General features: G+C 39.5%; 1 protein-coding gene across 1 annotated transcript in view; it reads left to right on the top strand.

The window, feature by feature from the left end:
- Positions 1-11,794, top strand: part of zgc:174356 (uncharacterized protein LOC100137120 homolog) — a 39,778-nt gene extending 27,984 nt beyond the window's left edge. The window contains exon 7 of the mRNA XM_021574064.2: positions 11,098-11,794. Coding sequence (XP_021429739.2) covers positions 11,098-11,149 — 52 coding nt within the window. The 3' untranslated portion in view covers positions 11,150-11,794. The remainder of the gene's footprint in view (positions 1-11,097) is intronic.
- The last annotated feature ends 1,602 nt before the right edge of the window (positions 11,795-13,396 follow it).

The raw sequence follows: 13,396 nt of genomic DNA, 5'->3' as shown, positions 1-13,396 counted from the left end.
TGTAACATAACAAAATGTGGAAAAGGGGAAGGGGTCTGAGTACTTCCTGAATGCACTGTACATACATTCCCCACAATAAATCAAAATGAATGAGGTTAAGACAGCCTCCCATGTTGTACAGCCTGGAAATCAAACTCTGTTTATTGGTTGAGCAGGTTGGGAAATTGAATGCAAATGTGGTATATTCCACTAGATATTTACATTTATCATAAAGTAGTGAGCTTAGATTATAATTAATGACTGTGGAAATGGTACAGAATGCCGTATAATACATGACAAAATATATTATATTCCAATGATATTTTTCACAAACAATCAAAGGGAAGTTGCAGAAAACGGAACTGAGGTGATGACAGACAGAAGTCCAAATGTGTCCAAACTGATGAAAAACATTTGCAAGAGACTGATAATTTGAAGGATTTATTTGTCATCTGTTAGCATGGTCGTAGTACCGTCTGGTGAAGGCAGATATGAAACAGATTACTGTCTTTTTGTGGTGTTTGTCTGTCTGTTGATGCGTGGGAACAGTCTGTTACTCCTACTGTTGCTGAATGGAGATTTGTTGAAGCGACTGCATTGATTACGACAGTGGATTGATCCAGTTTGTTAAAGACACACAAACCAGAAACACACTTGCTAGAAAGATGCTGCTACTGCTCAGATTCAAGGCAAAATAAGCATGTCTGTTGATTTAATTAGGTATACATTTACCTTCCTTCTTATGTTCCACTCAATGGCTAAACTGTCTGACTGGTACAATGGTAATAACTGGTGGCTGTAAGACCAGGGTTGTTTCCATAGCTGTCTCTCTCTTTCTCTGTCTCTATTTCGCTCTCCCTTTTTTTCCCCTCCCTTTCTCTTTCTATATTTATTGATTCCCTGGATTTTTCTGTGCTAGACATGGACAAAGCAGAGCCAGACTGGCACCCTACTGTAGGTAGATGAGTGACAGTCCACTCTGAATGGGCAAATTGTGCAGGAGCTGAAGATACTATTAATGACTTTAACCACGTTTCCATCCACAGTTTTTAGACGAGTGAAGTCATCTTATTAAAAGAAATCACGACAGCTATGATACAATTTTATAAATACTGACATAATTTGTTCGTTCGACATGGTCGGATCTTTTTGTCGGTAAAATTAATTATGCGATAAATGTGGGTGGAAATGCCTTTATGCATAAATGTTGATATAATAACCATCTCGAAGTAAACTTGGAGTCACGCGATACGACTTGGGGAAACCATGTAGTTTATTAGGCCACTTCACAGGGTGGTGAAAGTGCAAAGTGATCTTGATGCTCCTTTCCTATAAATATTTTTTTTTATGTTATTTTTTATTTCACCTTTATTTACGCAGGTAGGCTAGTTGAGAACAAGTTCTCATTTACAACTGCGACCTGGCCAAGATGAAGCATAGCAGTGTGAGCAGACAACAACAGAGTTACACGTGGAGTAAACAATAAACAAGTCAATAACACAGTAGAAAAAAAGAGTCTATATACATTGTGTGCAAAAGGCATGAGGAGGTAAGCAAATAATTACAATTTTGCAGATTAACACTGGAGTGATAAATGATCAGATGATCATGTGCAGGTAGAGATACTGGTGTGCAAAAGAGCAGAAAAGTAAATAAATAAAAACAGTATGGGGATGAGGTAGTTAAATTGGGTGGGCTATTTACCAATGGACTATGTACAGCTGCAGCAATCAGTTAGCTGCTCAGATAGCAGATGTTTAAAGTTGGTGAGGGAGATAAAAGTCTCCAACTTCAGCAATTTTTGCAATTCCTTCCAGTCACAGGCAGCAGAGAACTGGAAGGAAAGGCGGCCAAATTAGGTGTTGGCTTTAGGGATGATCAGTGAGATGCACCTGCTGGAGCGCGTGCTACGGGTGGGTGTTGCCATCGTGACCAGTGAACTGAGATAAGGCGGAGCTTTACCTAGCATGGACTTGTCGATGACCTGGAGCCAGTGGGTCTGGCGACAAATATGTAGCGAGGGCCAGCCGACTAGAGCATACAGGTCGCAGTGGTAGTGCAGTGCAGGCAGCGAACGGTTGAAAAGCATGCATTTGGTTTTACTAACGTTTAAGAGCAGTTGGAGGCCACGGAAGGAGTGTTGTATGGCATTGAAGCTCGTTTGGAGGTTAGATAGCACAGTGTCCAAGGAAGGGCCAGAAGTATACAGAATGGTGTCGTCTGCGTAGAGGTGGATCAGGGAATCGCCCGCAGCAAGAGCAACATCATTGATGTATACAGAGAAAAGAGTCTGCCCAAGAATTGAACCCTGTGGCACCCCCATAGAGACTGCCAGAGGACCGGACAACATGCCCTCCGATTTGACACACTGAACTCTGTCTGCAAAGTAGTTGGTGAACCAGGCAAGGCAGTCATTAGGAAAAACCGACGCTACTAAGTCTGCCGATAAGAATATGGTGATTGACAGAGTCGAAAGCCTTGGCCAGGTCGATGAAGACGGCTGCACAGTACTGTCTTTTGTTGATGGCGGTTATGATATCGTTTAGTACCTTGAGCGTGGCTGAGGTGCATCCGTGACCGGCTCGGAATCCAGATTGCACAGCGGAGAAGGTACGGTGGGATTCGAGATGGTCAGTGATCTGTTTGTTGACTTGGCTTTCGAAGACCTTAGATAGGCAGGGCAGGATGGATATAGGTCTGTAACAGTTTGGGTCCAGGTTATGGAGGGTCTTATTCTGGTGACATGATGATTGATTCTAGGCTGACATTTTAAAAATGTTCCCGCTCTTATCCATAATAATCTCAACATGTAGACCAGTGCTTGATTTGGGAACTTTAGTACCGGCACCTCAAATCTTCTACTGCTTGAGCTCATTTTTATCTTATAGAATATTAGCTCAAAGGTATTGTGGAGCTCCTGCACCTTAATATAAATACTACCGGCACCCAAAATGAGTACCGGAACCTATATCAGTCCAAGTCGAGCACTGATGTAGGATAGTGAAAATTCAGTTTGTCTGAGGATGACAGAGAATGTGTGTAGGGGTCTCTGACCCTACTATGATATGCCATCTAACTTCATTATCATATGAATGCTATAGGCCCATAATCGTATACAGTGGGAATAGCCAAGGTTGCGAGCCTTATGTCACCGCTCAAAATACTATAAGATGCACGTGTCTAGGGTTACAATGCAATTATTAAGAGGCTAAGGGACATGTAGTTAATGTCTTGCAATCAATGTCCTATCATTAAATGATTGAGTTAACCTTGACTCAGAGATGTATAGTTAGAGACCAAGCATGTATGTGACCGACCGCCTAGATTCGGTCATACACTGCAATTGAAGAACAATGGGAAAGTAATTCTGCCTTTGAATTTTGATCAACTTGTAACCCCACTTTTGAGAAAATGGCCCTTGAATATTTTGGTACACATACTGGAGAGCTCTTCTTTGTCTACACCCATTCAGCATCGTTCACACCTCAAGCCTTAGCCCCATCCATCTCTTTAAGGATTCACATGAGGCCATTTGGTGAACACACGCTATATTAAATGAAAGGTCATTTTATTTGTGACATGCACAGGATACAGAAGGTGTAAACGGTACAGCGAAGTGGTTACTTGTATATTAATATCAAAAACAGAAAGTGTCCAGAAAAAAGTATTGTATAAATATTTTATCATTATTAGACTATGCTTACCCAACACTTGTCTAAATTGATGGGTCATGTGAAGTAAATGCTATAAGCACCCCCCAGCCACATCTAGCTAAGTGGATGGGTCACTATTGTTTAGACATTGTACACATGTTCATGAAATTCAAATAGATGGCCGTAATCACACCCAGACACACCTGGCTAATTTGATGGGTCATGTAATAATGCGGCCGAAGTGGAGTCTTTTGTTTAGACATGTAGCTAGCTAGTTATGAACCGGGATAATTCCAACTCATACTACTACCAATACAAACATTATCATAGCTGTAGTATGAATCTGCAGGTAGCTGAAGCTAACAAACTAGGTTCAATGTTAGCTAGCCAACGTTAGGCTGTAACTAGCAATGCAAATGGATTTCTGATTTAAATAATATTACTACACAGATCATACACGTAATGTTAGCTAGCAAACCAGCAAGCTAACGTTTGCTAGCTAACAGTACAGTTTATCTTGCAATAAAAACAACTTTCTGACAATATTAGAACATTTTGTTAGACTCTGACTTGCATACATGGATGAATGCTTCACAGCAGACTGGAACCATTTAACTCTGTTTTGTTTGTAGCTACATCTTGTTTGGTCAGGTCACTCTGGTTCACACTGACCGTGGCATGTGCAGAAAGTAGCCCATCACTTTTTACCAGCTGATCTGTCGATAGCGCCTGGTAAATTCAGGGTATCAATGTTGTTGAGAAAAGTAGCAAAACTTTTGTAGTTCTCGATGGCTAACGTTATATCTTTAAAAAATGGCGCTGTTGAAAAGATTATCAACACATACTGAACAACTCACTTTACAGACAGAAGCATGCTACATGCACACCAATCCAAACTCATCTCCCGTCATGTCCAGCCCATCTTATCTCAGCCAATCATGGCTAGCGGGAAGGCTTCTGACTTTTTCTGTGGCTAAACCAACTAGGCTCATTTTAACAATTTTATTCGGATTTATGGATCAAATACAAGTTTGTTATTAAGGCACATGAACGTTCACATGTTCCTGAAGGTCTTTCTGCCAAAAAACTCATTTTGATAAAAAGTCAATGTTTATGTTCAAATGCAGTTCCTGTGAAGTAGTGACATGCGACATAGGCCTAGTTTCCTGAATACGAACCACATATGCTATATGTATTGTGAATAACATTTACCATTAGACAGTTCACCAAATAATAATTAAAGGAATATTACTCAGAAATGTTAAAAGTAATCATATTTATTGCAGTTACGCAATAAGAATTCAAAAAGCAAATGGTACATACCAGAAGTCTTCACGATATAAAGAATACAAAATATCCTAAGTCTTAACAGCATAGAAATTCACCACTATGACATACAAATGTACATCAAGAGATCGGTTTACCATTGACTCCCTGATCTAAATTTAAGCCCAGCTTTTATTTTTCCAAGATCACTAACTCCCAGTATCTCCTATCGTCTAATTAACATCACTTTGCATGACTCAAAACATTAAAACAGAGGCATGAAAACAACACACACATTCTTGGATCTAATCATCGCAACTCTTATCTAAATTATACGGGTGCACCCCTGTGTCACTCCTCTTTGAACTATCCGCCATCCGACAATTAGAATAACAGTTCCTCTGTAACGATAAATCCATACCACTTACAGTACAATGTAACATATCAAAATTCTTAGCTCTTTATGAACTCTTGAAACAATCCAAACATGACCATTTTAATTCACTAACATTAATGTAGTCGATTCAAGTTTCATCATTCTTCACATCTCTCCTGGCTTCAGTGACCCTATGACTTCTGTGGGAATGGCTCTTCCTCGTACTTACCACAGATAAGGTGTGTTTGACCCCTGTGATAGTACACAGATGACAGGCCACCCAAACAATGCCATAAATCGTGATTGAGTCATCAAGCTGGTCCCCAGCAAGTCACTAGACGCATCTTCATCACTGGCCTTCATCATCGTTCACATTTATTCACTATCTCTATTTTCAACTACACTAGCGTACCCTCACAGCCGATCCGGACTGTATCTGCAAGCCATTGACTAGAGCACACGTGCCAAGACCAGAGTAGGCACATTTTTTATTTAATGCAACTGTTTTTGTGACAAAACGGTAGAGTTCCAAATGCGATGGAAACCCATTGAACTTTAGATTTTTATTTGTGAACATTAAATTGTAGCAGAAAAAGTGTACAAAATGATTCTTCAATTGAATATATCCACATGAACAGTCACACTGGTATTCAGTATAGTATTAATGGCATGGCCCTAAGGCTGATTGGACTGTACAAGAGTAAGTGCATCTCTGCAAAGGTCCCCCTTAGACTTGTACATTTGCAAGTTAATATTTGTCTGTATCCTTTTCTAAAAAGTCACTTGAAATGTTTTTCAAAAGATGCTTTATTTATTTATTTCATTAACATAAGTATTCCCGCCCCTGAGTCAATACATGTTAGAATCACCTTTGGCAGCGATTACAGCTGTGAGTCTTTCTGGGTAAGTCTCTAAGAGCTTTGCAAACATGGATTGCACAAACAATTCTTATTCAAGCTGTGTCAAATTGGTCTTTAATCATTGCTGGACAGCCAGTTTTAAGTCTTGCCATAGATCTTCAAGCCGATTTAAGTCAAAACTGTAACTAGGCCACTCAGAAACATTCAATGTCGTCTTGGTAAGCAACTACAGTGTATTTTTGGCCTTGTGTTTTAAGTTATTGTCCTGCTGAAAGGTGAATTCATCTCCCAGTGTCTGTTGGAAAGCAGACTGAACCAGGTTTTCCTCTAGGATTTTGCCTGTGCTTAGCTCTATTCCGTTTATTTTTATCCCCAAAAAAAACTGCCTAGTCCTTGTCCATGACAAGCATATCCATAACATGCTGTATCCACCACCATGCTTGGAAATACTCAGTACTCAGTGTTGTGTTGGATTTGCCCTAAACATAACTCTTTGTATTCAGGACATAACGTTGATTTCTTTGCCGCAATTTTACTTTAGTTCCTTATTGCAAACAGGATGCATGTTTTGGAATATTTGTATTATGTACAGGCTTCCTTCTTTTTACTCTGCCATTTAGGTTAGTATTGTGGAGTAACTACAACGTTGTTGATCCATCCTCACTTTTCTCCCATCACAGCCATTTAACTCTGTTTTAAAGTCACCATTGGCCTCATGGAAAATCCTTGAGCGGTTTTCTTCCTCTCTGGCAACTGAGTTAGGAAGGATGCCTGCATCTTTATAGTGACTGGGTGTATTGATACGCCATCCAAAGTGTAATTAATAACTTCACCAATACAGTACTCAAAGGGATGCCATTCTTTGCGAGGCATTGGAAAACCTCCCTGGTCTTTGGTTGAATCTGTGTTTGAAATTCACTGCTTGACTGAGGGACCTTTACAGATATTTTTATGTGTGGGGTACAGAGATGAGTCATTCAAAAATCCTGTTAAACACTATTGTTACACACAGAGTGATTGCATGCAACTTATTTTGTGACTTGTTAAGCAAGTGTTTACTCCTGAATTTATTTATGCTTGTCATAACAAAGGGGTTGAATACTTTCAAGACATTTCAGATTTACATTTTTAATAAAACATAAAAATGTTCTGAAAACATAATTCCACTTTGACATTATGGTATATTGTGTGTAGGCCAGATACAGTACGTTGTAAAAACAACAGTGTTGTAATGCACCTGCAAAAAAAATCCAGGATGTTTCAAAGTCAAAGGTATAACCAAGAACTCCAAACCAAGCTGGTAATTGGACCGGTGATGATAAACATGACACTTCCAATTGTCTCACTCTCAATGACAAGGATGGGTATATTGCATAATCCCACTGGACATTCCTTCATCAGCACCAACTAGACTCTCTGCAGGGATCAGACTCGGAGAGCATTGTAGCGTGCCGATACATCCGACACAATTATATATTTTTTATTTTCCAAAATTACAGGTTTAATTTGGCCTCAGCTGCGCTCGTGTTATTACAGTGAAGGAACGCCAACAGAGAGAAGGCTGTTTGGATTAGTTGTGGCTGCGGCACCCTAAAGCTTTTCTGTTCCGCATGTACACTCTCTCATTAAGACTGAAATGAAGGCACATCGTTGGGGCCTGTCACAGAAATGAGCCCGCAAGCAAAGAATGAATGCAAGCAGTCACCGGTGTATACACATCTGACAGCAGCAAGTAGTTATCAATTCAGTCACCCGCGCCAACCTTGGCTCTGACAACAAGCAAATAGTTTATTAGCCAACACTTCTAAATTTGATTTCATCCAGGTGATGGTCTTTTGTATGAGTAGGTGTGTAATGGTCAAGTGTAATACACACTGTGATACCCTCTAGTGGTTTTACTACACCCATTGTTTTCTAAAAATAAACATGCTTAGAATGAGAATATGGCTGTTACATTTCATCTTATACGTATGTTATATTATCAAGTCATCAATGATGCTACATGCTGTTTTTCAACTCAAACATCCCTTATGAAATTAGTTTATTTCCAAAATGCTATATGTGCATTTTCAGAAATGTTGGTAAATTAGCTTTTGTTTAATTTAAAGATCTTATGAAAGAGAGTGAAGAAACACAATCTAATCATGATATGGGGTTGTATTTGTTTAAAATCTATCATGGTGTCATTTCAAAACGCTATTCTGTGCATTCTATAAATATTCAGACACCTCGACTTTTTAAAACTGTTAGACAAAATTGTATGAAATCGTTTTTTTCCCCTTATCAATCTACACACAATACCCCATAATGACAAAGCAAAACCTTTTTTTCCCAAAATGTTTGCAAATGTCTAAAAATAAATAAATAAATGGAAATATGACATCTACATACGTATTCAGACCCTTTACTCAGTACTTCGTAGATGCACCTTGGGCAGTGATTACAGCCTCGAGTCTTCTTGGGTATGACGCTACCAGCTTGGCACACCTGTATTGGCACACCACACTCTTCTCTGCAGATCCTCTCCAGCTCTGTCAGATTGGATGGGGAGAATCGCTGCACAGCTATTTTCAGGTTTCTCCAGAGATGTTCGATCGGGTTCAAGTCCAGGCTCTAGCTGGGCCACTCAAGGACATTCAGAGACTTGTCCCGAAGCCACTCCTGCGTTGTCTTGGCTGTGTGCTTAGGGTCATTGTCTTGTTGGAAGGTGAACCTTCACCCCAGTCTGATGCCCTGAGTGCTCTAGAGCAGGTTTTCATCAAGGATCTCTCTACTTGCTCCATTCATCTTTCCCTTGATCATAACTATTCTCCCAGTCCCTGCTGCTGAAAAACACGCCCACAGCATGTTGCCACCACCAAACTTCACCGTAGGGATGGTGCCAGGTTTCCTCCAGACATAACTCTTGGCATTTAGGCCAAACAGTTCAATCTGGGTAATCAGACCAGAGAATCTTGTTTCTCATGGTCTGATAGTCTTTAGGTGCCTTTTGGAAAACTTTAAGCGGGCTGTCATGTGCCTTTTACTGAGGAGTGGCTTCCGTCTGGAATTTGTATTTTTTAAAACGATTATAGAATAAGGCTGTAACGTAACAAAATGTGGAAAAAGTCAAGAGGTCTGAATACTCTCCGAGTGCACTGTATATCTACAGTATCATTTCGCTTTATGTATTTTTAGATATAGGCCTATTGTAAATGTGTATTGTTTTTGCATCACCATCTTTATTGCAAAAATAAATACAAGTACAAACACAACTTTAAGCCTCACATTCTTTTGACAGAGATAATGAACTGTCCGTTGATCCTCAAAGCAATTGATAAAACAAGGCCATGTTTGAAAGGCAAGTGGTTCTGAGCCTATGTCATTATTACACAGGTGAGCTAACAATTACAGAAATCAGGAATGCATCTATCTGATCTACTGAGTCCAACACACCACCACCTTTTTGTTATGTTGGGCACCTACTGACTAAAAATGTTTCTTATTATGACATATTTGTTTCAATGACATGTTTTGCTAAAATAAAGGTTTAAGGAAATACAGGCATGCACCAACTTACAGTCCTGTAAGTATAAAATCAAAGCGTGCTTTCATTTAATAAAAAAAAGCATGTAAAGATAGTGTCTTACTGTGGTGTGTGAAGAATCCAAAACTTTACCTTGCATGCGGTACTAATCACATTATTGTGGAAGCACCTTCTCTAAGAGTGTGAATTAGGCTGTTTGAGAAGGTTTGAACCCTAAGCAACCTGTCTACACATAGTTTGGAGTACAATACCAACATAGCTACTGTAGTAGGTCAAAGCTGTGTGCTAGAAAACCTTGTTTAGAGTATTGGTGGAATTGGCATTGTGGTGCTCATGTGAATTTCTTTTTCGGCTTTAGACCAATGCCTATTCTCACTTAAAACATATTTGTTTTGTTTTTAAGAAAGAACTGTTCAAATTATACATTTGTGACATCAATATTTATATATTTTTTGTATAATTCAATACAGTAATATGAGAGCTGTATGTAAAACATGTACATTTGCATTTGAGTCATTTAGCAGATGCTCTTATCCAGAGCGCCTTACAGTTAGTGCATTCATCTTAAGATAGCTCGGTGAAACAATCACATATCAGAGACACATATACAGGATACGAACAATCCATTCCAGCTAAACAATGGATATTCAACCAAAAACCTATGAATGAAAAATCTGAGAATAGTCATATTTTACATCCAAATGAAGGTACCCATAACAATCATTTCTGATGAAAAAACACAAGTGAAAAGTGTGTGTATATAGTTTTTAATCCCTTCAGATGTAGCCTACTAGCTACAGGGTTATATTATGTTCATGGTGGACATCATAGATAACATGTTGCTGATATGATATTCCGGGAAATTTCAATAAATTCCATGGTTTTCCCAAAATCCCAGTTGGAGGATTCCTGGAATTGGGAAGGAGTAAGCAGGAAATCCATAATCCTCCAACCAGGATTTCTGGAAAACCAGGGAATTTATTGAAAGTTCCTGGAATTTTGCGACCCTATCCCTGACTCTATTTCAAACTCACTTGGACGACCAAACGTTGCTGTATTGTTTCCAGCAGGATGATGGCTTGGAACAGCTCTAGCAATGCATTATGGTCGATACAACACAGGGTCCCACCTGATGACCGTAGTCTTTAGATTATGTTATCTATAATAGATTACCATATTATAAAGTGTTTATCTGTGGACTTCTCCCTACTGGTATATCCTTTAATAATTCATATATCCATAAAACCCCAATTTGACGAAATTCTTTCCGGATATGAGATTCATAGGGCTAGGTTGGGAGAATAGGGAGATCCCTCAGGAGAAATACAAACTGAAGCGTTTCATTGGTGGATAATTTGGTGTGATGAATAGGTCAGTTTCTCCAGTAAACAATGTATTTCTCTCTGTGTCTCTTTCTCTCACTGTCTCTTCAAACAGGTGGATCAGTGAGATGCCAGCCACACAACCTCGCCTGGTCATACAGGACTAAATCCAGTCCTATAGTACACCTAGGATGTGTCTCAAATGGCATCCTACTCCCTATACAGTGCATAATATACGGTAGATCAGGGCTATTCAACTCTTACCCTACCAGGTACGGAGTTTTCTGTTCTACCTGATAATTAATTGCACCCACCTGGTGTCCCAGGTCTAAATCAGTCCCTGATTAGATGGGAACAATTAAAAAATGCAGTGTAATTGGCTTTGATGTCCAGAGTTGAGTTTGAGGGCAGTAGATGGTACATTATACAGGAAATCATATAGATTTTTTTATTTTATATTTATTTTCCGAGAAATTAACTGTGAAAATGGGACAACCCCGTTGCATTTGAGTAACCTATAATGCATGTGTTTAAGTTATTCTCATCACACATGTTCTGATTCTGCTGTGCTCTGCAGGAAATGGGTAAAGGTAAATGGATAATATCGCCTCTTCTACCCATTTCTGTTATTTCAATCAACACATATGTTTCTTCACACCTGTAAAATGATTGCAGCAGAATTGCTTTTATGAATAAAATTGCATTATCATAATAAAAGCCTATGCCGCTTGAGAGAAAGACAAACATCTTAGATCTCCATGGTATCACTATGCATTCCATTATTATTTTTAATTTGACATGGGAAAGGGAAAATATGGAGAGAGAAATCCAAAGGCAGAGAGGGGAGAGGGAAAGACCGATTTGAGGGAGAAAGATTGGGAGATGAGTGAGACGAAAAGAGGGAAATGAGGGGAGAGCGAGACAAAGAAAGGCAGAGAGCGAGAAGATGAGAGATTGTTGAAGTTGTTTTACAGAATGGAGAGTTGTGATTGAGCTGATAAAGGAAGTAATAATAACCGTTTAATAAAATTAGAAGAGTAAAAGGTCAGACTCCATATCTGGAAAGGTCATTGAGAAAAGCTGTATTAAACCTCTCTCTAGTCTCACTGATGAGGCTCTTCACACACACACACACACACACACACACACACAGGCTCTCATACGACGCACTACAATTAGAGCTGAGAGCAAGCATTCTGCAGCTTTTTTCCCTTTTACGAGCCAAATATCATCCTCCAATTAAGGAGATACGATTTAAAAACAACATTCCTCCTATCCAACTGACTGCTGTAACAGTACAGCACATACAGACGCTCCAGTACACCCTTTACCTTAGATGGTCTACAGTACCGAGCAGAGAGCTTTTTGTTGGTTTCAAGTTTTATTGTTGAGGACACAAGTACAGTGAAATGTCTTTCTTGCAAGCTCTTTCGCAACAATGCAGTAATCAATATCAGTAGTAAAAATATTATACTTAAGCAATAAGGCAGGAGGGGGTGTGGTACAATATATGGTCAATATACCACGGCTTAGGGGTGTTCTTATGCACTACGCAATGTACAGTGCCTGGATACAGCCATTAGTTGTGGCATAATGGCCATATACCACAAAACCCTGAGGTGCCTTATCACTATTATAAACTGGTTACCAATGTAATTAAAACAGTAAAATAATGTTTTTGGTCATACACGTGGTATATGGTTTGCTATACCACAGCTTTCAGCCAATCAGCTTTCAGGACTCAAACCACCCAGTTTATAATAGAAAATTAGTAAAGTAGAACAAAAACACATTATAAATTGATGGAAGAACACAAGAAATTAAGTAAGCTACAGTATACAGGGTCAGTACCATTTACGATGTGCAGGGATACTGGATTGGTAGGGGTAAGTTGACTAGGCATCAGGACAGATGATAAACAGAGTAGCAGCAGTGTATATGATGACTGTGTGTGAGTAGAGTCAGTATGAAAGTATGTGCGTGGGTGTGTGAGCAAAATAAGTGTGTGAGTGTCTGTGTTGGAGTGTCAGTGTGTATGAGTGAGTGTGTATAGTCCTGTGAGTGTACATAGAGTCAGTGCAAAATTGTAAATAAAATAAAAGGGTCAATGCAGATAGTTTGTGTAGCCATTTTGTTAGCTATTTAGCAGTATTATGGCTTGGGAATAGAAGTTGTTCAGGAGCTTTTTGGTGTCAGACTTGGTGTTCCGGTACCGCTTGCCATGCGTAAGCAGAGAAAACTATGGCTTGTGTGGCTGGAGTCTTTAACAATTTTCCGTGCGTTCCTTCCACACCGCCTGATATAAAGGTCTTGGATGGCAGGGAGCTCGGCCACACCACCCCCTGTTGCTCCATGCGATCAAGGTGCAGTTACCATACCAAGCGCTGATGCAGACAGTCAAGATGTTCTCAATG

The sequence above is a fragment of the Oncorhynchus mykiss genome, chromosome 19 (assembly GCF_013265735.2).
Source record: "Oncorhynchus mykiss isolate Arlee chromosome 19, USDA_OmykA_1.1, whole genome shotgun sequence".
NCBI lineage: Eukaryota > Metazoa > Chordata > Actinopteri > Salmoniformes > Salmonidae > Oncorhynchus > Oncorhynchus mykiss.
The sequence above is the reverse complement of the archived record's forward strand: the minus strand, read 5'-3'. Positions and strand labels throughout refer to the sequence as shown.